Source organism: Onychostoma macrolepis, chromosome 25, assembly GCF_012432095.1.
Source record: "Onychostoma macrolepis isolate SWU-2019 chromosome 25, ASM1243209v1, whole genome shotgun sequence".
Lineage (NCBI taxonomy): Eukaryota > Metazoa > Chordata > Actinopteri > Cypriniformes > Cyprinidae > Onychostoma > Onychostoma macrolepis.
In genome coordinates, this window is record NC_081179.1 from 24,568,649 (window position 1) to 24,593,625 (window position 24,977).

At 37.1% G+C, this 24,977-nt stretch overlaps 1 protein-coding gene across 3 annotated transcripts in view; it reads left to right on the forward strand.

The window, feature by feature from the left end:
- The window catches only part of trim44 (tripartite motif containing 44), a 40,569-nt gene that overhangs the window by 4,227 nt on the left and 11,365 nt on the right, over window positions 1–24,977 (forward strand). For all 3 annotated transcript variants that reach the window (XM_058767076.1, XM_058767078.1, XM_058767077.1), the window contains 4 exons: window positions 5,379–5,892; window positions 10,111–10,188; window positions 13,703–14,017; window positions 17,096–17,115. In XM_058767076.1, coding sequence (XP_058623059.1) covers window positions 5,422–5,892; window positions 10,111–10,188; window positions 13,703–14,017; window positions 17,096–17,115 — 884 coding nt within the window. In that variant the 5' untranslated portion in view covers window positions 5,379–5,421. The remainder of the gene's footprint in view (window positions 1–5,378; window positions 5,893–10,110; window positions 10,189–13,702; window positions 14,018–17,095; window positions 17,116–24,977) is intronic.

Consider the following 24,977-nt stretch of genomic DNA (forward strand, 5'->3'; position numbering starts at 1 on the left):
AGAGGAGCAGCAAGCGCATGAGGTTGCCATGGCATCCAGATACATGTGCAAATTACTTGTAAAGGCTGCGCTGTCTATTTCTGCTGCGCTAGCAATAAACACGTTGAATAGAATGCACCGTAAACATGTTTGCCAATCAACGAGTGAATTACCCACTGCTTTAAAACAAATATCTGTTGGGTAAACGTAACTATTAAGCTCACCAAAATCTACATTGAGACATTTTTAGTGCACAAGATATTGGTTTCAGTACAAAAAGTTATGTTAAAATAAAATATTAATCTCTCACACAAAAATATTTAATTTAATTTGAAATGACAAAAGCATTTCAATTAAGATATACATCGTTAAATTAAAAAAGAATCCCATTAAGCTCACATCATGTTTTATTAAAAATTCTTGTTTATTTTAAGGAAAATTTTTAAAGAATGATTGTAAAAATATATATTTTTTGAAAGTACAAAGTCAATCACAAAAAACAGAACACTAAAATCAAGCAACAAGACATTTAATTTGATCAGTTATATATTCATAGTGAAGTGTCATCTAAGCACATTGCAACATCTATACTAGTCCACGTTCGGCTCACACATCAAAGTATCACACATTGAAAAATCAAATAAAACAAAGCAATAAAACTTTTAATTCATGGGGGTGAACACAGAAGCTAGCCTCATTATGAAACCTCTTTTTAAATGGATGCCAACTTATCTATAGTCTCTTAAGACTGGAATACATGATTTTTGCCCCGATTTTCCACAGATTTAAAGTCTGGAGATGTTGATGCTAGATGCCAAAGATCAGAGCCATTCTGCAGATTTGAGTCGACAGAATCCATAGAAAATCGATTAACTTAACTTAGAGTGACAACCATCAGTTAATATTTAAAGTCTGTTCATGAAGTATTTACAGACGTTCAATGTGGAAGAGCTTAACGAGAGCACACTGAGCTTAATTGGAGCAGCAACAATTTTTAATAAATTTAATGTAATATTTATTACAATGACAGGATTTGTGCTAAATAGTCTAGGTCATGTATTAATTATTAATAATTATAATTAACACATATTAATTATATTAATTATGTGTTTTTAGGCATGTTGTTTGGTCTTAGCTCATAAAGATAGGCACTTTATGAAGTTAATAAAGTGGTCTGTCACGGATATGAGATATGAATTTTTTTTTTCTTTTTTGGTGTTATAAAACAAAGCATTTGGGTGTTTTTTTTTTTTTTTGTTTAGTTTTTTTTCTATGAAGATCTGGCAACACTCACTTTACCGCGCGCAGCTAGCCCCGTGCTAAGTTAAGACTTTTTTCACTGTTTTCTTGCATCTCACATACAGACGAAGGCACTGATGCACGTTCAACGACGTCATTAACAACTAGTTGTTCAGTTCGGTTCCGTACACACTGTGTGGAATTTCTGTAAATGCGGTTGTCACTACCTGTATTTTTCGGGAGTTAATGCGGTTGTGGAATGCGGTTGTGACTCCCATATTTGAGTGAATTATGTGTGTACAGAACGCGATTAAGGAGTAAAAGGTGAACTGACAACAGAAGTTAGCTGTAGTGTGTACGTGGCCATAGACGTGCACCCTTTAAGCTCACCTTAAAATAATATGAAATCTTTCAAAATTACAGCACTGTAAAATGACAGACCAGCAATAAACTGTCAATTTATAATATTATGGATGTAAAAGTACAAGCCAGTAATGTCTGTTAAGTATTATGTTAGCGTAGCACACAATTTTATACAGCTAGTCAGTTAAATGTGTTCTGTAGCATCTGCGCTATGTTGCTATCTTTTGGATCTAATGTAATTATTTCCCACATCCAATTTCCAGGTTATAATATGCAAAAGTCTGAACATTAATCTCTTAACTTTACAATAAGTAGTGAAACTTACACAAATAAAGGCTTAAACATCTAAAAAACGCACATGCCACAGCCTTAGATGAAATCAACTGAAGATAAAAGACATTAAATTTCTGAAGATCTCAGCAGAGGAGGATTAAACAACTCCACAAACAGCCGTACCAGCTTCACTTATTACTAACCAGACTGACTTTATTTCTGTTAGAGGTCTACAGAAGTTCTTATTAAGAAATAACAGGGGTTTAAATCTAACGTTTGTTTAATTTGAAGTCTCCATAATGGTGACTGGCATTTCCATTAGCTGGGATCTTAACTCTTATCATTAATTGTTGTTTTTCGTTGGCTGCTATGACAGTGTATTTGACACATTTGCAGTACATGATTATTTGTTGTTGATGGTCTCACAAATATCATGTAGTGACCTGATTCGCTGAAATCATTTGAATCCTGAAGCTGTGTAATTTAATGTGTTTACATTACGAATCCTTTGTTATTACAATGTGAGTTGCGATGCCAGTTTGAAGATATAAATAAAGGGTGCACACACAGATATTAGCCTATGAGTCTTAACAATGGTGACAAAATATTCAGCTGGACATCACAAAAAGCTACTAAAAGACACACACACAAAAAAAAAAAACAGCAAGAAAAAATAAATAAATGTTTGAACCAAAGTTAGAATTAAAGAAAATAAGACAAATCAGCTGCATAATTTATGAGCTATGTACTATGTTGTACTATGGTACCCAGCATGCATAGACTTTGTGTGTTATTGGAGTTTAAATTTTTGTGCTTTTTTTTTAAGTTACTTTTATCTTTAACTGGCTCTACACTACTGTTGATCTTGCACTGCAGTTTTATACAGCAGATGTATTACTGGCACAACACAATCGTTAGTGTCAAATGACATTAATGAATCAGATATTTCATTATGATTGTAGAACCGTCAATAGCTGACTATCATCACCTGATCTCGTTTTGTCTTTATTTGCTACTGCAAACGTATTTGATAAACACAGACGCAAGTGAAAACAAACTAATGATAATAAAACTTAATAATTGTAATAAGAGCCCAACTAATAGAAGCACCAATCACCATTATGATGACGTCAAATGAAACAAACTTTAGATTTAAACCCCTGTCAATTCTCAATAAGAACTTCTGTACACCACGGTATCACGGTATTGCGATTACAGCTCTAAAATATGTTATTTTTAAATGTCTGGGTTAAAAACAACAACGTTTTTTCCACTGAACACAATATATTTTATTTTTAAGAAACATATAGAACATTTTGGAACAGTAAATATGTCAGACTAAATAATTAAAATAAATAATTGAATTCTTGTTAATTAAATTAAGTGCAGTCACTTAAGTGAGCCTAAACCTGCAGCTCAACAATAATCAGAACATAAATAAATTTTCTGTAAAAAAAAAAATCCTTCTAAATGGGGAAAAAGAAACAGTCACTTAACCTAAACCTACAGCTCAATAATCAAAAACATAAATCAAAACATAATTTCTGTAAAAAAAAAAAAAAAAAAAAGTTTTTGGAGATATGCTCACTTTCTACACATTCATCTTTCAGTCCAAGTTATGAGCAGTGAGGTACAAAGATGTGTGCCCTTACACATAGAGAGCTGAGAGCGAGCAGTTTGTTTGTTTTTTTAAATGACGTGATTTTGAACAGATGAAAACAATGGCAGGAGGCTTAAAATTATAGACAAGTTACCAGCTAAATTTAATTATTGTACTAAATCGCATAAACATGGTAGTCTGATATTCCCTGCTCTGTGAAGTAACGTGAGGGAGGAAACTAGTTGAACTACACTAGCTACAGTTAGCTACACTGTAAAAAATGACCATGATTTTAACGGTAAAAAACTCTGAAAAAGCTACGGTAAAAATCTGTTAAATAGTTAACAGTAAGTTCCCCTACTATATACGGTGAAAAACTGTAATAGACATTTCTGACAATTTTATGGTGAAATACCACTTTTGGAAGTGAAAAAGAATGTAAAATTTACAGGGAAAAACCGTCAACTGACGTTCCCAGAATTCCCTGCATTGCATTTCAAATTGTGTTTGAATTTGATGTTTTTTCTTTGAAATAAGGTTTCTTAGTTTTTTCTTATCAGTTATGTTTATTAGGGTTGTATGTTACATCTAATGTTGTTAAATTAATGTTTATTGCATATTTCAGTTTAATGAGTCTCACCATGATGGTGTTTAGTGTTTGTGTGAATGGCACTGTGCACCTTCTATATACGTTATTATTTAAAATCTGCTTGTGATTGGCTTTGGTTCATCATGTGATTTTCTCATCACCATCTGCATTTGGTGGATATCAGTGTAATACAAAGGTACAAAGCAGAATTCAGTAATTCAGTAGGTTGGTATATTAACATTATATCAGCTAATGAAATTATGGTAGTTAACTGTAAATTTAAGTTAAAACTGTAAAACCTAAAATGTTGCTACCGAATATTTTACGGTAGAATTCCGGCAACCACAGCGAAATTTTACAGAACTTTTTTTTTACAGTGTAGTTAATTAGCTATGTTATCTGCCTCGATATCAAGCCAAATAGCATTTATTTCAACACTGAAACAACCGGTGAATGGGTCTCTGTCTTGATCGAGGGTGAAAGAGGGAGAAATGAAGACGACACAGATATATCGTTTATGTAAGACCTGGAGGTATTTATTTAGCGATCTGCGCCAAAACGTCATCTATATGGAACATCGTTGTATTCGGAACATTAGTCTACATTACCAGAAAAATTTCCATACGGCACACTTCGTCTTTTTTGACAGGGGAAAAAGTTCCAGGGATTCACCTCATTCGGCCATCATCCTACACACAGGTGACTCTCACTGACCGCTCGCACCAGCCGGAGGAGGAGGGGTTGTGTGACTCATTACGCTCTTCACTGCTCACAACTGAGGGAATCCTGCACTTTCCGTCTTTGATGACACACAAAAACTGTGCATACCGCAGGAACGGTATAACGGAAAATTTTTGTTGTTTTGAAACCGTGAATTTTCCAAAGCGCGGTATACCTTGAAACCGGTTATCGTCCAATGCCTATTACCAGCACGGGTAACAAATGCTCCAAAACCTTTCTATGCTTATTTGGCCAGCAGTGCTTTGCACCGATGACACCCATTGAAGCTCTGCCTAAAGCACAGAAATGTAGCACTGTTGCTACATTTGGGTAGTTGACGTATCAATGTGTCCAATGGTGAGATGGAAAAATATTTTTTAAAATTAAAAAAAAGAATTCTAACATTGAAGATAAACCTCTCTCATGCTATTTCTAACCGCAAAAATGAAGATACATTTTTCGCATGTTATTTGTGTTAAGTATTTTTTTCTACATCACACCATAAGACACAGTCCAACTTTTATTTGTCAACTACCCATTTACAGTTGATTGAACCATTCACTTACTACTGTTACTATAACTTATTTTGTCGCATTGTCCTTTGCCCACTTTTAGGCTTCAACCCAGACTCTCACTATCATCCCCATCCTCCACCACCATGGATACATCGAGAGGATGCTGGGACAGCTGCTTTATTGAGGATGATTTGCCACAGATGGATGGCACATGTGATGCGTGTGAACCGGACGAGCCTCAGTCAGCTGCTTGGATGTGCACACTCTGTCGCTTTGCCTTCTGCTCTAGCCATGCAGACAAACATTCACAAAGCACTGGTCACCAACTCCAGCCGTACAATACCCCAGACCCTCAGGCAGAGCATGGGCCACTGAAAGACTGCCAGGTGTCTGAAAACGCAGCAGAGGGGGCGGAGGCCACTAATAATGATGAGCATAAACCAGCGAAAAGAGACACTGTGACAGTGGAGAGGCTGAAATGTAAGGAGCATGACCAAGAGGGTTCGCTCTACTGTCAACACGACCAGCGGATCATTTGTGTGCTGTGTGCTGTGCAGGGCGAGCACAGAGAACATGAGATTATCACTCTCAAAGAGGCCTACCTGTGGCAGAAGGTCAGTCAACACACAAAGACCAACACTGTGGTGAAATTGTTATCATAAATTAGGGGTGTGTGATATATATCATCTGTGATAATATTGCAATTGTTGTTTAAACGATGTGCGATTTGACATTGAGTATTTAGCAAAAACCATTCAAAACACACCCCTACAGAGTGCACGCATTCATTATGTGAAGTCTAGACTAGTGCGTGTGCGTAGAGTGTGTTCTTTCACTGCACTTTCACTACATTTAGAATGAACACAAAATGAAAGACATGGGGCAAAAAATGTATATAGGCTATTTTGTGCCACTTCATATAGCCTAGTTAATCAATTTCACACGAAGAATAACGAAAAATAACGCTCCAAAAAATACCATGATTACAAATGTGTTATTGATTTTTTACAGCAGTTCAATAAACAAGAGGTTAATTAAGAGACTTACGTTTTAGTTTTTGCTTTATTTTGACAACAAAAATCACTCCAAACATAGCCACAGCACTGTTTTGCGTCTCTGAGCAACACGAGGACGTTTCATTCCTGCATGAATCACCCGTTTGAATGATTCGGTTCAATCGCAATGACTCACTTATTAACAGTGACTTGCTTCCACCTGCTGGCAATTTTAATTTCACATTCAAAGTATCTTTTATTATTTAAATAATTTCAAATGTCGGTATTGAACGTTTTGTTTAATATATCAAAACATGATTTATGCATTTGTAATTGCAGGTTAAATGCATTCATGTCTTGCATTAAACCGTGTGTAAATGCATCTAAATGCAACTTCTGATGCAGCTTCTGTGTTTTCTCTGCATTGCAAAGATGAATTTTGTTGATACTGATTTCATTTGCTTGGTAACAGCCCAAAAGTCTTTTTATTCTAATTCACTGATTAAATGTAAGAATTTGACTCAAAAGATAATGGACACTTTTAGAAAAAAAATGGCTTTATAGAGGTAAAAATGCCCATAAAATGTGAAAATCATTTTAAACTTATTGGAAAAGATTCATTTCTATCAGTGTGAACTGACCACCACACAGAATATGAAGAATATCAAAAACGTTAGGAGTCAGCTGTCCACGGCAGTCCTTAAGATACCAGCACAATAACATGCAGCAAAATATCGTCTAATTATCGTTATCGATAAAATCCCAGAAAATATCAAAATATTATTTTTTGTCAATATCGCACACCCGTATATGTGTATGTGTATATATGTGTGTGAGTGTAGCTGCAAACATTTAGCCAAGACACATACTTAACTGAATGTAAGTACACTAGGGCTGGCCGATGCCGATATCTTGGAAAGCAGGGTGGTCGATGGCCGATATCATTTTACTTATTTTAATTAATATTTCAGAAATTTTAAATAACTTGAAAATGGATTAAAAAATAAATGTGTAAAATAAACATACTTATACTTTAGAAGACAAAGTATTTTTCACAAATAAAAAAAATATTTTATAAAAATATAATTTAAAAGGAAGTAAACACTGTAATCAACAAGGCACTCGGTATTCTGGGAAGTTTGTGTGCATTGGGAATCATATTTTTTCAAACAAACACTGATGTTCTGCTGCTTTATTTAAAGACAGTAACTGTGGATTTGATGCAGTGATGATCTTTGTGTTACTTCATCATATACATGTGTGCTATAGCTAACAGTGAACTGCAATGATTTGAGTTAGTAATTTTTTTATGTTTCACTATTACACATTAAGTGTTTGTAGTTTGTAACTAAAGCAAACACTGATCTCCATGATGGTGGCATCATTTTAACCAATAAAACATCAACATCTGATCGTCTGTAATTCTCAATAACAGCAGGTGTTCATCACTAATGCACAATCATCATTTAATTAGTCTCTTAATTATCTCATTAACTTTAACTCTTTGAGGACTTGAGATTTGACTCAAGACTCTTTTGTGACTTGAAAGGAATGACTTGGTTCCTCCTCTGGTGAAATCAGCTGCTGAGTTCATGGGTGGAATAAACACATGGCAGGACTTTTACTTTCTGACCCCTGGACTTTACACCTCTGTCTGTAATATATCTGCTTTTTTTTACACTCTTTGGCCACCAGGTGGTATTGTGAGCAAATTAAGCCTCCAGAAATTAACCTTTTTGTCAACCACTTGGCTGAAAATCTTAAAGCTTCATGAGGCTTCATCTGCCCATCTCTATTTTGAAGTAATCGGTTTCTCAAATGAAATTTACCACATGGTATTATAACGGTAACATACTGTAAAAAAGGAGAGCTGTAAATTAACAGCGCACTACTGGAACCACAGCTGCCAGTATTTTACCGTTATTTTACAGCGCAATTTTTTACAGTGTACATGAATGCGAGTTCCTTAGCAAGTAGTTGTGAATCAGTTGTTTTAAATATAAGGATATGACTGCAGCTGGCAATGAGGCTGAAACCAGCACATCCAGTGCAAGAAGACTTTTTTTCTTTCTGTATTTATTTATTTATTTGCAATTTTGAGGTGTTCAGTTTTATTTTGGTTTTAGAAAATAAACGTGATTGCTCTCCTCAGCTCTTTCTTGTTTTTGTTACATGTTCTGTATGCCTTGTCTTGGACTTTTATGTCACTTCCTGTTAGTGTTGTCACGGTACCAAAATTTCAGTATTCGGTACCGATACCAGTCAAAATCCACGGTTCTCGGTACCAATTTCGGTACCACATGCTAATTAAAAAAAACACACTATTTTTAATAATGAAGTCAAACAAAAATAAAAATGTACAAAAATCAATGCCATTCTTTATACTTTATTTAAATTGTGTTTCAAGTTTTCCCGCAAGTAATGAAAGTATGAAAAACAGTAAACAAGTTTCACCCAAATTTAATTTGTCTTTTAATTAATTAAATTTAAACACATTGTAATGTTTTGGTAAATAAAGGGATTTACTATTAAAATTAAAATATGGAAGAAATATTGTGTGATTTCTTAAAAATAAAAAAATAAAATGAAAAAATTATATATATATATATATATATATATATATATATATATATATATATATATATATATAAAATTATATTTCTGGCACAATGTCTTTAAGATAAACTTTTATTTTGACGGGTTGCCGTGAATACCTTTACATTTCTGTGTGTAGCTATATGATATGACGCTGGTTTTACTCAATGAAACGGTAAAATGCTCGCGACGGGACTTCCGAGAGCAGTTATGTAGATATTGTTTATGTATTTATGTCCTCATTGAGACTGCAGATGATGAATCACCGCGAGCGTCAGGCGCGCTTCAGTGTGTGTAGTCTCTGCCATTCATTCACTCACACAGAGACTCGCAGAACATGCGGGATTCATATTTGAATCGACTTTTGCGGCTTAATATTTACAGATACTAGTCCACGTCGCGATTTGATTTAAGTGCAGTGACCTACTTTTGATGAATTCATCCAAACGTTGACAAATTCCGTGCTAAACTGTAAATTCCGTTTTTATAACTGGATTCCGAGATTCCGTCCGCGTTTTCTGCATCGCGGAAATCATCGGGCCGTCTGGCGTCAAGAACCGGGTTGACGGGTAATTTTCGGTACCACCGGTGCCAAAAAACCTGGTACCGTGGCGTTTTCACTTTTTAGTACCGACTTGGTACCGAAGTACGGGTCTTTTGACAACACTACTTCCTGTATTCCGTGTTGTTTGTAGTCAGTTTGTATCTTATCTTGTTAAGCTTGTTAGCCTCCTGAGTAATGTGTGTGTGTGTGTGTGTGTGTATATATATATATATATATATATATATATATATATATATATATATATATATATATATATATATATATATATATATATATATATATATATATATATATAGCCCTAGTGTTTCTTTAGTTCTTTATGAGTTGTTGAATGTAATGGTTTTCTGTTTGCCCGTCATTCTGTTCTTTGTTCCCTTTGGTTTTGGTTTATTTTTTGTTCTACTTTTTCCATGAAATGCCTGCACATAGATCCTTGCCTCAAGTTGTTTTGGAATTGGTGACTTGTAACTTGTAGTGGAGTAATTTTCACTGTAAGGTATCTGTACGTTTACTCAAGTATGGTTTTCAGGTACTCTTTACACCTCTGCTCCAGTGTATTCATGATGCTTGTAACTTGGTGGTGTTGTTGTTTTTGATGTTGTTCTCCTGTCTGTCCTCTAAACTATCCTTTTAACAATAATTGAGAGTCACTCTTTCTGAATGTGTTTGTGTTTCAGAGCAAAGAAGGCATTGACTTACTGGAGCGCACACATGAAATATCAGAAAAGATCAAGGCCAAATGGATCAGCCCAGATGTGAGTCACACTTTATTACATACTTGCATAATTGACTTTATAACATAATTGTTTTTTCTCCCCAAATAACAATTCTGCTCATAAAATTCCACACTTACAACACATTTCTACCAGAATAAAAAAATATTAACCAAATAAGATGTGCAACTGAATGTGACTGTTTATGTGACTCTTTCCAGAGGTGTAAAGTCCAGGGGCCAAAAAGTAAAAGTGACTAATTAAATGATGATTGAGCATTAGTAATGAACACCTGAAGTTAACAGTCAACATCACTGAAGAAAAGAGAAACACAAGAACTACAACTGACTTCAGCCACAGCCTTGGATGAAATCAACTGGAAGAAAAAAAAAAAAAAACATTGGCACCATAATTGTGGTCAGTGTTTGCTTTAGTTGGGCTCTTGAGCCTTTTAATCCCTTAAATAAATGTATTTCTAACAATTGCAATATTGTTTCACAACAAACATTTATTCAATGCTGAATTCAATCTGGAGGTAGCAGGTTATTTTATGCTTTTGATGAGTGAATGTTCTTGGTTTAAATCTCTCAAGGGTCAAGAGCCCAACTAATGCAAACGCTGATCTCCATGATGGTGGCATCATTTTAACCAATAAAACATCAACATCTGATCCTCTGTAATTCTCAATAACAGCAGGTGTTCATCACTAACGCACAATCATCATTTAATTAGTCTCTTAATTATCTCATTAACTTTAACTCTTTGAGGACTTGAGATTTGACTCAAGACTCGTTTGTGACTTGAAAGGAATGACTTGGTTCCTCCTCTGGTGAAATCAGCTGCTGAGTTCATGGGTGGAATAAACACATGGCAGGACTTTTACTTTCTGGACTTTACACCTCTGTCTGTAATATATCTGCTTGTTTTACACTCTTTGGCCAGCAGGTGGTATTGTGAGCAAATGAAGCCTCCAGAAATGAACTCTTTTGTGAACCACTTGGCTGAAAAGTTTAAAGCTTCATGAGGCTTCATCTGCCCATCACTAGTTGTAGTTCTTGTATTTGTCTTTTTTTCAGTGATTCTGCTTGTTAACAGCAGCTGTTCATCACCAGTGCTCAATCAGTACTTAATTAATCACATAATTATCTCATTAACTTCAACACTGCTGCCCTGTTCACACGAACGTTGTTATTTTTAAAATCACAGCTTTTTCTATGCGGTTTGGCCATTCATCCACACACAAACGCTGCAGCAGGTCACTGAAACCGAACATTTTTGAAAACTCCTGCCAGGGTGAAGATTTTCAAAAACTTGTCGCATAGACAGCAAAACCGGAGTTTTTGGCTTGTGACGTCGGAGCACACACCGTTATCTCCACCTACTGGAAACTTTTTCTGGCTTCTGACTGGCCAACATGACTTTACGGTTGAGATTATATCGCCACCTGTTGGTTTGGCATGCTCTTGAAAGTGCCTCATAGCATGCGTTTGCGTTTTCATGTGGACGGAGATTTTTTTTTTAAAACGGAAGGAAAAACTCTGTTTATAAAAATATCCGTGTACGTGTGGACATGGCCTGCTTCAGTGTTACTTTAACACTATTGTAGAGTGGGACCATGTATGCTCCGAACAGTTTTAATTTGACACTCGGGATTTTACTGTGTAATATTCAAATACACCGTTTTTGCATTTGAATGCAAATTTTTATTTTAAATTTGACTTTTATTCCCTTTTTGATTCACAGGCACAGCACTCATTTTAACATGTGTTTGTGTGTTCTGAATTAAATACAATCTCTATGATCGGTGCTTCTTTTTTTAATTAAGCTATGCATAAATACATGATGCTGTTTTGTTCATAATTGCTCATGCAATTTACAAAATTATTTTTGAATTATATATATACATATATATATATATTTTTTTTAGGCGTTATGCACCTTATTATAGATAGTCGTTATTTCATTGCATTGAATAAACAATATATTTTGTTCATTGCGTGCTCCTGTGGCCTCAGAAGACAGGCCAAAAAGTTTCCTTAAAAAAAAATAAAGTTAGTAATTAGCAATAACTGTATGTGCATCAGCACTAAAATAACAATAATCGATTTTATAGCATTATTTGATATAGGGCAATTCCATGCAGAAGTCATCCTTACCATGATTTTTTTTTTTTTTTAACCAAAAGAATTAAACCCTGTTTAACTTGTACATTTAGGTCTGTATTTTACAGCATTAACCTGCTTTAATAGAAATGTGAAGGAAATTGCTATGTTGTTTATCCACCACATTGAGGGAGTGCACCTAAAATTACATTTTCATTCGACTGTATTTCATGTTTTCAAATGTTAATATTTACAGATACTAGTCCACGTCGCGATTTGATTTAAGTGCAGTGACCTACTTTTGATTAATTCATCCAAACGTTGACAAATTCCGTGCTAAACTGTAAATTCCGTTTTTATAACTGGATTCCGAGATTCCGTCCGCGTTTTCTGCATCGCGGAAATCATCGGGCCGTACGCGTCAAGAACCGGGTTGACCGGGTACTCGGTACCACCGGTACTTAAAAAAACCTGGTACCGTGACGTTTTCACTTTTTTAGTACCGACTTGGTACCGAAGTAGGTCTGTATTTTACAGCATTAACCTGCTTTAATAGAAATGTGAAGGAAATTGCTATGTTGTTTATCCACCACATTGAGGGAGTGCACCTAAAATTACATTTTCATTCGACTGTATTTCATGTTTTCAAATGAGAGATCAAAGACTGCCCATTCTTTAATTTATGTCAACAGTAAGTATTTTGTAGAAAGATGGAGGCCTGTCTGAAAAGTAGATAAACTCATTTTGTCTAAACAGTGATGATTTTTGGATTTATAAGGGCTAGATTTATGAGGTCAGGACGCTTTAGCACTGTCTCGTCCGTAACATTTTAAAGATTAAGTTTATATCATATAGTAATTATTAATGCAATTAACTTGAAACTTTCTGTACAAAGCCAACTTATGGCCATGCTAATTATGATCAACGGTTCATCCCATTCTGGACTGATAGCCTGTGTAGGTCTATACTGCTGTGATCTGTTTTAGGCTTTCCATATAATAACATTTTAGAAATAAATTAATATTCTAACATTTCAGAAAATGACTTTGATAGAAGTTGAAGTCCCCGTTTAGAATATTACTTGAGTAAAAGTCTTAAAGTATGTGATATTTATTGTACTTAAGTATGAAAAGTATTTTTTTTAATATTAAACATACTTTTTGTATTCCTTCAGTGATTTTGCTTGTTAACAAGCTTAGACTAGCTGAGAGGACTCTATAAATAATATATGAAGATTTTGTGGCTCAGATAAGGTCCAGTGTGGTTTATTTCTTTGCTCTTGGCTGACATGTGGCATTGCTATGGCTGCTTTTGGCCCAGATCTGGCAAACAGGAGCGGTCTGCCCAAGTGCCATCATTCCATGCTACATGTGGCCAGATCATCATTCCACATGTGCCCAGATTGGTTGGGACTAACTGAAGGTGAACTATCCCTATGTTTGTAAATGTTTCAGATGAGTGCAGAAGAGCTGGAGCAGTATGTGAACCAGCAGTTTGATGAGCTGCATAGGCTGGTTCGCCTGGAGGAGTGGCGTGTTCTGCACCTGGTGGATCTAAAGGAAGCGTTCCTCACTGCCCAGGCCTCTGAGAAGATATCTGAGATTAGTGTCCACACTGAAAAACTGCAGGAGGAAATGGATTCTATCACACAACAGCTGAGTGAATTGGATCAGGTAGAGGAGGATGGAGTCGCCCCTATGTCCCTGGCCCCACTGTTGGCTGCCAGACCACCACGTCCACCTGAAGCTTTTGTGGAGCCCATGCCACTGGTTAGTCACTTTTATTTATATAGTGCTTTACTTAATGCACATTATTTCAAGGTAGCTTTACAGAATAAAATCGGAGTAATATTCAGGAAAGAGATTGAGTTCTTTACATTTATACATTTGCCTGATGCTCTTATGCTATAAGGCACATTTTATCATGATGCTTAATGACTGCATGGACCACTTTGGAAAACTATTATAAACTTGAGATTTGACTCAAGACTTGCTTACGACTTGAAAGGAATGACTTGGTTCCTCCTCTGGTGAAATCAGCTACTGAGTTCATGGGTGGCATAAACATATGGCAGGACTTTTACTTTCTGATCCCTGGATTATCCAACTATATCCAACAATACAGGTGCTGGTCATATAATTAGAATATCATCAAAAAGTTGATTTATTTCACTAATTCCATGCAAAAAGTGAAACTTGTATATTATATTCATTCATTACACACAGACTGATATATTTCAAATGTTTATTTCTTTTAATTTTGATGATTAAAGCTTACAGCTCATGAAAGTCAAAAATCAGCATCTCAAAATATTAGAATATTTACATTTGAGTTTGAATAAATGACCATCCCTACAGTATAAATTCTGGGCATCTCTTGTTCTTTGAAACAACAATAATGGGGAAGACTGCTGACTTGGCAATGATCCAGAAGACGAACATTGACGCCCTCCACAAAGAGGGTAAGTCACAGAAGGTCATTACTGAAAGGTGTGGCTGTTTACAGAGTGCTGTATCAAAGCATATTAAATGCAAAGTTGACTGGAAGGAAGAATTTGGGTAGGAAAAGGTGCACAAGCAACAGGGATGACTGCAAGCTTGAGAATACAGTCAAGCAAAGCCGATTCAAACACTTGGGAGAGCTTCACAAGGAGAGAACTGAAGCTGGAGTCAGTGCATCAAGAGTCACCACGCTCAGACGTCTTCAGGAAAAAGGCTACCAAGCCACTTCTGAACCAGAGACAACGTCAGAAGCATCTTAACTGGGCTGTGGAGAAAAAGAACTGGACTGTTGCTCAGTGGTCCAAAGTCCTCTTTTCAGATGAAAGTAAATTTTACATTTCATTTGGAAATCAAGGTCCCAGAGTCTGAAGGAAGAGTGGAGAGGCACAGAATCCATGTTGCTTTAAGTCCAGTGTGAAGTTTCCATAGTCAGTGATGATTTGGGCTGCCATGTCATCTGCTGGTGTTGGTCCACTGTGTTTTCTGATGTCCACAGTAAACGCAGCCATCTACCAGGAAATTTTAGAGCACTTCATGCTTCCTTCTGTTGACAAGCTTTATGGAGATGCTGATTTCATTTTCCAGCAGGACTTGGCACCTGCCCACACAGCCAAAGGTACCAAAAGCTGGTTCAATGCCCATAGTGTTACTGTGCTTGATTGGCCAGCAACCTCGCCTGACCTGAACCCCATAGAGAATCTATGGGGTATTGTCAAGAGGAAGATGAGAGACATCAGACCCAACAATGCAGATGAGCTGAAGGCCACTATCAGAGCAACCTGGGCTCTCATAACACCTGAGCAGTGCCACAGACTGATCGACTCCATGCCACGCCGCATTGCTGCAGTAATTCAGGCAAAAGGAGCCCCAACTAAGTATTGAGTGCTGTACATGCTCATACTTTTCATTTTCATACTTTTCAGTTGGCCAAGATTTCCAAAAATCCTTTCTTTGTATTGGTCTTAAGTAATATTATAATATTTTGAGATACTGATTTTTGACTTTCATGAGCTGTAAGCTCTAATCATCAAAATTAAAAGAAATAAACATTTGAAATATATCAGTCTGTGTGTAATGAATGAATATAATATACAAATTTCACTTTTTGAATGGAATTAGTGAAAAATCAACTTTTTGATGATATTCTAATTATATGACCAGCACCTGTATATCTGCTTGTTTTACACTCTTTGGCCAGCAGGTGGTATTTTGAGCAAATGAAGCCTCCAGAAATTAACCCTTTTGTGAACCACTTGGCTGAAAAGCTTAATGCTTCATGAAGCTTCATTTAATATGTTAATATGTGCTTTATAAGTACTAATAAACAGACAATATTCTAGTAACATGCATGCTAATAAGCAACTAGTTAATAGTGAGAATCGGTCCCTAAACTAAAGTGTAACTTATTGGTAAATTGAGTTTCAAATTTTAGATCACATCTAAGGCTGAGAAAAATTTATGAAGCTTGGATAAAGTCATGCACCAATAAGAAAAGACGCCAAAAACTTGAATTTGAAAATCCTCCACTAAATGTGAAATTGGTTATTGTGCAGCATTTACACCTGCTCTGTCCTGACTTTCAGGGCTTTTTAAAAAAAATTTTGGCTACACTAAGTATTTGGATTTCTGATCCCCTTATTCTGATAACATTTTTTAAAAGTCTGTTTCTTAAGCCATTATTCAGATGCTTAAATGTACTTAAGACGTAGTGAATTTTTGCTAAAATGCAGTGACATTATGTTAAAATGTTTAGGTGGGTGTTGTATGCTTCCTGTCAAATATTTAATATGTCATATGACCAGGTCAGTGTGTGTTGAAATAATTCTCACAAAGTGATGTGACATAACTTGAATATGTGCATTGCTTTCCTGTTCATTGGAAAAAATTCTATACACCTGCCTGTATAGTTTTCAGTTACTTCTGAAGACCTTGGTTAGATTTTTCATGTGTGTTTGATCAGGGAGTATGCTCCTTATTTGTAAGTCAGTTTGCAAAAAAAGTCTCTGCTAAATGTCTAAATGTAAATGTAGTCAAGACTCAGAACACAGGGAGAAATCAAGAAGTTTTGGTGAAGCAAATTTCCTGTTTAGTGTGCATAAATAAGGGCTGAAATAATACAGTAGTATCATAAAACAGGAATGACTCAAGAATTTGAGCTGAAACTTAATATAGCAAACAACATATTACAGTAAGATAAACTAGCCTGGGAATTGTCAATGCATCTTCATGATTGCAGAACTGGCAATATTTTGAATGTAGTGTAGGCAATATTCATCTGTAGTGTATGGCATACCAGAAGAAGAGTGATCTCAAATTAATAACCCTTTTTCTTTGCTCTTTTTTCAGATTCCTGATTTAAGGCTAAGGTAAGAGATCTAAAATTATCGGGCTGTTGTCAGGTTGCTACGGTTCCTCAGAGTTTGGCCTACAGGGGCATTTCAGTGAGAGGGGTCATGAACTGCATTATTAGGGGCCAAGCCCAGAATGGGCTGTAGCCCCTATTGTAATTGTATGATTTTCTTTTCGTCCAATGGGAGTCTATGGCAGCCCTATGAAGGGAACCTAGGAAAATGATGAAATTTGGCACACTTGTAGTGATGGCCAAGAATAGTGATCTGACGAACTTTGGGGTCTCTAGGACCAACTCTATAGCGCCACCACCAGTTCAAAAATTCAATATTGAAATGGTAATAACTCCTGAACCCCTTGTTCTAGAGAAATGAAACTTAGCACACCTGATTACTCTCTTCGTGCTGATCACATTCAATAGCTTACATTAAGACTCCACCCATTACAGTAGCGGCCATTTTAAAAAGTACAGTATTCTGTTTTCGCTACTCCTCCTTCAAAATTGATCCAATTCTTCTGAAAATTGGCTCAGATGATCTTTGGACTGAGCCGCACAGAAATGACTGAACAGATTTCTTTTATTCATCTTTGTTCAAAAGTTATGATGATGTGAACTTAACAAAGTCGACCCAAAATTGGTTCAGAGGCTGTATCTCGGCCAAACTTTGATCAATCAAAACGAAACTTGGTACGCTTCATCAACACCATGATCTGAGGGTCCATGCCAAAATTGGGAACAGCGCCACCTATGGGTCGTGACATACCAAAAATTCACATTTTCGCTTATAACTTTTGAACAGTCAGTCAGAAAATTGGGTCATGCCGAATCAAATGATATCAATTTTGCCAGGATTGGCTGAACCACATGTCCGACATTTTGAAATGTGTCATAAATTGCTATATCTTTTGAACCATTTGACATATCTGCACAAAAATCAGTAGGGATCATGAAAACGATGTCCTTGAGGTACACCGGAAAAATGAAGACAGCGCCACCTAGTGCTCCAGAGCTATAACAATTCTTGCAAAAGCACTTTTGAAGCTTTTGAACTTTTGAAAATGTTGTCCAAAATGTGTAATTTTTATGTCGTTTTGTTCCCTGGATTATGCCGATTCTGACGATGTCTCATTTGTCATTTTCCATTAATGTACCTGTCAGCCATATTGAATTAAATGAAAAACAGTTTTATTGCTACTCCTCCTTCAAAATCCGTCCAATTCTTCCCAAACTTGGCTCAGATGATCTTCAGACTGAGCTGCACAGAAATGACAGAACAGAATGTTTTGAACGTCTAGTGAAAAAAAAAAAGTTATTTTGCTGTGAAGTTAACGAGGTCGACCCAAAATTGTTTCAGAGGCTAACCAAAATTGTTTTGGTTAGCCTTAACAAAGTTTGATCAATTGACACAAAACTTGGTACGCTTCATCGACACCATGAACTGAGGATATATGCCAAAGTTGGGAACAGCGCCACCTATGGGTCAAGAGATACCAAAAATGCACAATTTTGTTTATATCTTTTGAAAGCATTGTCCAAATTTTGTTATGTTTATGTACTTTTGTTCTCGGGGATATGCTGATTCTGACGATGTCTCATTTGTCATTTTCCATTAATGTACCTGTCAGCCATATTGAAGTAAATGAAAAACTGTTTTTTCGCTACTTCTCCTTCAAATTTTGACCAATTGTACCCAAAATCTAATCAAATGATCTTTACACCGAGCCGCACAGAAATGACTGAACAGATTTGTGATATTCTCTACCGTTCTTGAGAAATACCTCTCGGAAGTTGACCGTGCCTGTGCTTGTTGTCTTATACTAGTAATCTTAACATTCTAATAAGTTACAGGCTGAACAATTACAATACTGTTTAATGTGACTCTTCAGCTATAGAGTTAACCAATAAGCTGCATTACAATTAACTTTACTTTGCGTGTTATGCTGGTTAAAATGCTAAAGAACCTTTTTTTTGTCAGCTCATTCTCACACCTTAACCTCTCCAAAGCAGCCTCTCAGACATGTGTCAACTGAGTGGCGCACTCTGCTGAGCCACTGACCCACAACCATTCAGGTTGTGGGTTCAAATCCAGGGTAGCACGTGCTCAGACCGCAAGAGGTATGGTGGCCGGAAGAGGTGCGAATGTTGCTTTTGTTCCGGACGTCGGATCTTCCGTGCTCGTTGGTCTTGAATCAGAAACATGCGTTTGTTTATTCTCATCTGAACTTCTGTTCAATTTTGAACTTCTGCACTTCCGAACCTATCTGCTTTTTCGACATTCCTTCTATTTCCTCCGTCGTCTCTCTTCTCGCTCTGCGCCGCGCTACGGGCCGTTCGCGGGCTTGGCCCCGGATTCGCTGCTTGCAGCTATATTTATTATTATTATTATCATCGTTATTATTATTATTATTTAATTGTCTAAAAAATAATAATTTTATAATTAATTCCACTTGTAATTTTTTACATCAGGAAAAATAAAAAATATATAATATTATATATAATAATTTAGCAGTTATAGGCAATTTTCTCTTTATAACATGCATACACCCAAAGTGCGTGCACATACTGCCTGCACGGGCAGCCCTCACTTAGCCTCCAGGAAGCCTAAGCACTGTTTTATTGAAAATAATCAAGTTTGAAGTCACCGTTATGGAGGTAAGCGCTTACTTTAGTTGGGCTCTTGACCCTTGACTTCTTAACGTTAATATTTCTGAAGCACATTTGTTATAGCAAAAGTTGTGAGAAGACAAACTGATCAGATGGTGGTGGTTACATGATTCAGTCATCATGTAGTGTCCTGATTCACTGATCTCATCCAGAGGCTGATCTCTGAGAACATTATTTAGGTTAAATAACTTCACTTCATAGCAGCTCTAGAATATCACTGCACAAAGTTTTGTCCTGCATTAATATTCTGAATGTTTTTAAGTCACTATGCAGAAACTATTTGGGCAGGATTGTGTTGACTCACACAGATATCAAGATTCAGCGTATGAACCTCAACAATGGTGACAATCAACGAAAGGCTTGTTTTGCGATGTTCAGAGTTGATCTGAATATTTTGTTGACTGTCACGAGTCTACATGACCTCCTCCAAATAACTTCTGCATAATTAATGTTCAAAATATTAAAATAGGACAAATTTTCATGCAGTTGTATTCTAGAGCTACTATAACATGAAATAATTAAATCTAAAGAATGTCCTCACAGATCAAACACTGGGTGAGACCAGGAAACCAAGCCACTACGTGATGACTGAATCATCAAATCAGTTTTTCTTCTTGCAACTTTTGCTATAACAAATGTGCTTCAGAAACACACAGTTACAGCAGTCAGAGAAAAACTTAAGTTAAAAAGTCAAGGGTAAGGAACCCAACTAAAGCAATTGCTTATCTCCGCAACGTTGACTTCAAACTTTATTTTCAATAAAACAGCGCTTAGGCTTCCTGGCGACTAAGTGGGGGCTGCCCGTGCAGGGCCAGTGCTAAGGGGCCAGCGTTTTGCCAATGAGCAAATTCTCAGGGGCCCTGTGTTCGCAGTCCGTAAAAGGCCAGTGCAGACTTGTTTGCAGGGATCCCTGAGGGGCACCAGTGTTGGTGGAGCGGCTGTTTAACATGAATTTCCTGGCTGGTGATCCACTGACAGATAGAGCTAGGGACGGAGAGCTGGGTTAGTTTGGTCTGGAGAAGTGTAGGGATGATGGTGTTGAAGGCCGAACTAAAGTCCACAAACAGGATCCTCACATAAGTCCCTGATTTGTCCAGGTGTTGCAGGATGTAATGCAGTCCCATGTTGACTGCATCATCCACGGACCTGTTTGCTCGGTAAGCAAACTGCAGGGGGTCCAGTAAGGGTCCAGTGATGTCCTTCAGATAAGCCAGAACCAGTTTTTCAAATGACTTCATGATGACAGACGTTAGAGCCACAGGTCTGTAGTCTTTAAGTCCTGTTGTCGTGGGTTTCTTTGGAACAGGGATGGTGGTGGAGCGTTTGAAGCAGAAAGGGACTTCACACAGCTCCAGTGATCTGTTGAAGATCTGTGTGAAGATGGGGGCCAGCTGGTCAGCACAGGTTTTCAGACAGGCTGGTGTCACACCGTCTGGGCCTGGTGCCTTCCTGGCACACATCTTCTTCACTGATCTGAAGTACAGGAGTCGGGGAGAGGGGGGTTACTGGAGGTGTTAAAGGTTGTGTAGAGAGATTGTCAGGATGGGTGTGGGGGGTTTCAAATCTACAATAAAACTCATTCAGGTCTTCAGCAAGTTGTTGATTTACCTCAGTGCTGGGGGATGGTGTCCTGTACTTGGTGATGGCTTTCAGGCCTTTTCACACTAAAGCGGAGTAATTGGAAGTGTACTGATATTCCAGCTTTTTAGCGTTGGTCCTTTTAGCCACTCTAATCTCCTTATTCAGTGTGTTCCTGGCCTGATTGTACAAGACTCTGTCCCCATTTCTGTAGGTGTCCTCTTTGGCCTGACGAAAGTGTCTGAGTTTTGCTGTAAACCATGGCTTATCATTGTTGAATAAGTCCTGGTGGGAATGCATATATCCTCACAGTAATTGATATATGAAGTTACAGTCTCTGTGAGCTCGTCCAGATTGGTGGCAGCAGCTTCAAAAACACTCCAATCACCTTACGTCAGTAAGTTTCTGTAAAGCTGAGCTCACGTGCGCTTGCGGTGGAATGTAAACACTAACTGGAAAGGGCGGTCTAAAGCAGGGGTTTTCAAACTGTGGGTCGCACAAAGTCACTTGGCTGCAGCTAAATTTGCGTTTCAATGACACACACAGTCTGTTTGAACTCAGTGCTGTATTTTCCAAGAGATATAAAGAGTAGGGTTGGGTTTCGCTTGAATTTTATCAATTCCAATTCCAGTTCTGCTTATCGATTCCCAGTTTCGATTCCAATGTGATTAAATAATGACATCAAACATTTATCCTGTGTCTCTTTTTTGCAAACCATTTAGTTGCAGCTGAATACCATGAACAAAACTCAACAAGCTACATAAAAACTGGACTCTTTAAGAGCTGTTTGTGTGCAAAATAGAACTGCATGATTCTGGATAAATTGAGGGGGTTGTAGTGAATGTGACATACATAATTCACCTTTGTTGTTAAGTGTAGTTCTACACACTGTTGATTATAAACGCAGCACTTTGTTCTTAGTGTGTTTATTCATGACTACAGGGATCGCGGTCCCTTTAAATTGCGTGATGACGTGGGACGCGGTTCAGCGCCATTGGTCTTCCTGTGTTTACCTGCTAAATAAATGACACACGCATTCGTGTGCTCAAAGTGAGAAGTTGTCACTTGCGAATTATTGCAATTTCCACAGGGTTTTGTTTTTTTTCCCCAATGGAAGATGGAAGATGATAGAGACAGAATAACAACAAAAAACTTTTTTTAAATTCACTTTTCTGGATTTTTTTTTTTTGTTGTTGTTATTCTGTCTCTCGCTGTTCAAATAAACCTACCATTACAATTATAGACTGATCATTTCTTTGTCAGTGGACAAACGTACAAAAGCAGGGGATCAAATAATTTTTTCCCCACACAGAAATAATGATACTGTGTGGTTGAAAAGGCTGTGAAGCTGTTTCATTCATGACAGCTACTCTCTTTAGGTCAACGACAGCGCGAACGCAAATTTAAATGTCCAAATCACACTGGTGCGATCGTAAGCTGCACGGACGAACCAAGAGTGATTACAATGTTATGATTGCTCAAGGTTGAGGAATGAAACAGACGAATCATTGTAATTTAGAAATAGAATCATGTTGGTGGAATCACGATCTATTAAATTAAAGTGCTTTGTCATGTCGGTGGTGACACCTCTCTTGCAACATGTTTAGCTATCACAGATATTATACTTAGCTTTTTTGGCTTCTGATGGCAAATGTAGCCAAACTTTGGTAAGTACTTCAGAGTGCAATCTGGACGATTGGGGCGGGGCAACACGTGTCGCTCCGCCCACCCCCGATTCCACTGGTTCATAACACGGCAAATCTTATTGGTGTAGACCTGAGCATGCGCATTCCTTTGTGTACGATTTTGTAATAGATTTGGCCATATTACAGAAATATTATGTGCTAACTCTAGAATCATAGGCCTATCTTAATTACTATCTGTTTAGCAACCATGGTAATTTTAGTCAGATGAAGTCATTGTTTACAAATAAACTCTTGATGACGGCACCTCCAGGTTCTTCAAGCTGAATACCTCTTCATTCATATTTCCTTGAGGATCGGCAGGCTGCGGATCAGCACTAAATTGATATTTTATACACAAATAACGATAATTTAGTGTGTTTTAGAAATGGACAAACACAAACATAAGCGGCTGATTTCATTTTTAAAGCACAACCGTTTTTTTGTTGTTTAAAGAGATGAGTTACGTTGCTCAATGCGTCACAGACTTGTAGGTTACGAAGTGTTAATAAAATGTTTTCATGGCAAGCTCAATGTTTCCTTGTTTATATCTTAATAAAATATTTGAGCTCTTGATTATCTTACAATTTTTAAAGGTTCCTATCTTATAGTAAATAAGTGTCCATGACATCAGATATTAAAAATCCAATTATTTATGTATCCACACCCTCATTGTGTGTCATTTAGTTATTAACACTCGATCATTGTAGCCATATAGATCTGCATAAATATCTAATATTAAATCACTAATCACTCAGAGCTGTAAATGTAAATGTAAAAGGTACGTGAGCACTTTTAATGAGCAAAAGAGACCTACTCTGTGATTAATATTTTTTTTATTTATTAAAGACTATAATAACTAGCCTACTAAAAATCTAAAATCAGCAGGCTTAATATAGTACAGTGATTCCTGGTTCTTTTTAAAGGATTGAGCCACAAAACCAGTTAGTGCATATAGCCTATATATAACAGTCAAGTCAAGTCAAGTCACCTTTATTTATATAGCGCTTTTACAATACAGATTGTGTCAAAGCACTTAACAGTATCAAATTGGAGGATAGAGTGTCAGTAATGTATAATGATAAGATTAAACACTCAATTTTCAGTTAAAGACATTTCATTATTGAATTCAGAGATGTCATTGTCTAGCTCAGTTTAGTTTAAATAGTATCTGTGCAATCAAATCGGTGATAATCGCTAGAAATTAAGTGTCCCCAACTGAGCAAGCCAGAGGCGACAGCGGCAAGAAACCAAAACTCCCTCTGTGACAGAATGGAGAAAAAAAAAACCTTGGGAGAAACCAGGCTCAGTCGGGGGGCCAGTTCTCCTCTGACCAGACGAAACCCGCAGTTCAAAAGTTTCTATTTCTATTTTAATTTTGTTGCAATTTCTAACAATAGTAGTATTATGTAGTTAGGTATTTTATTATATTTTAGTTATTTTGTTATTTTTGGTTGATATATCTGGGGATATATCTCTGGGGGTCATCCGGGCGTCCTGGTCTCCGCCGGCGATCAGGGCCGCAGACGCCACCTCCGGCGCCGACCCACCATCTGATCGGACACGGACCGAGAAACAGACTAGGAAAGAAACAGACAAACATTAGCGCAGATGCCATTCAACTTACGATGTAACGAGTACATCGTGTGTTATGGGGAGTGTTCGGTTCGGTTGATCTAATTAATGCAGCCTAACAATCCTTTAACGGATTTGAATAATGGAAGCGTATTAATGTGTTATGTGTAAGCCAGGCTAAAGAGATGGGTCTTTAATCTAGATTTAAACTGACAGAGTGTGTCTGCCTCCCGAACAGTGTTAGGTAGACTGTTCCAGAGTTTGGGTGCTAAATAGGAAAAGGATCTGCCGCCCGCAGTCGATTTTGATATTCTAGGTATTATCAAACGGCCAGAGTTTTGAGAACGCAGCGGACGTGGAGGACTATAATGCGATAAGA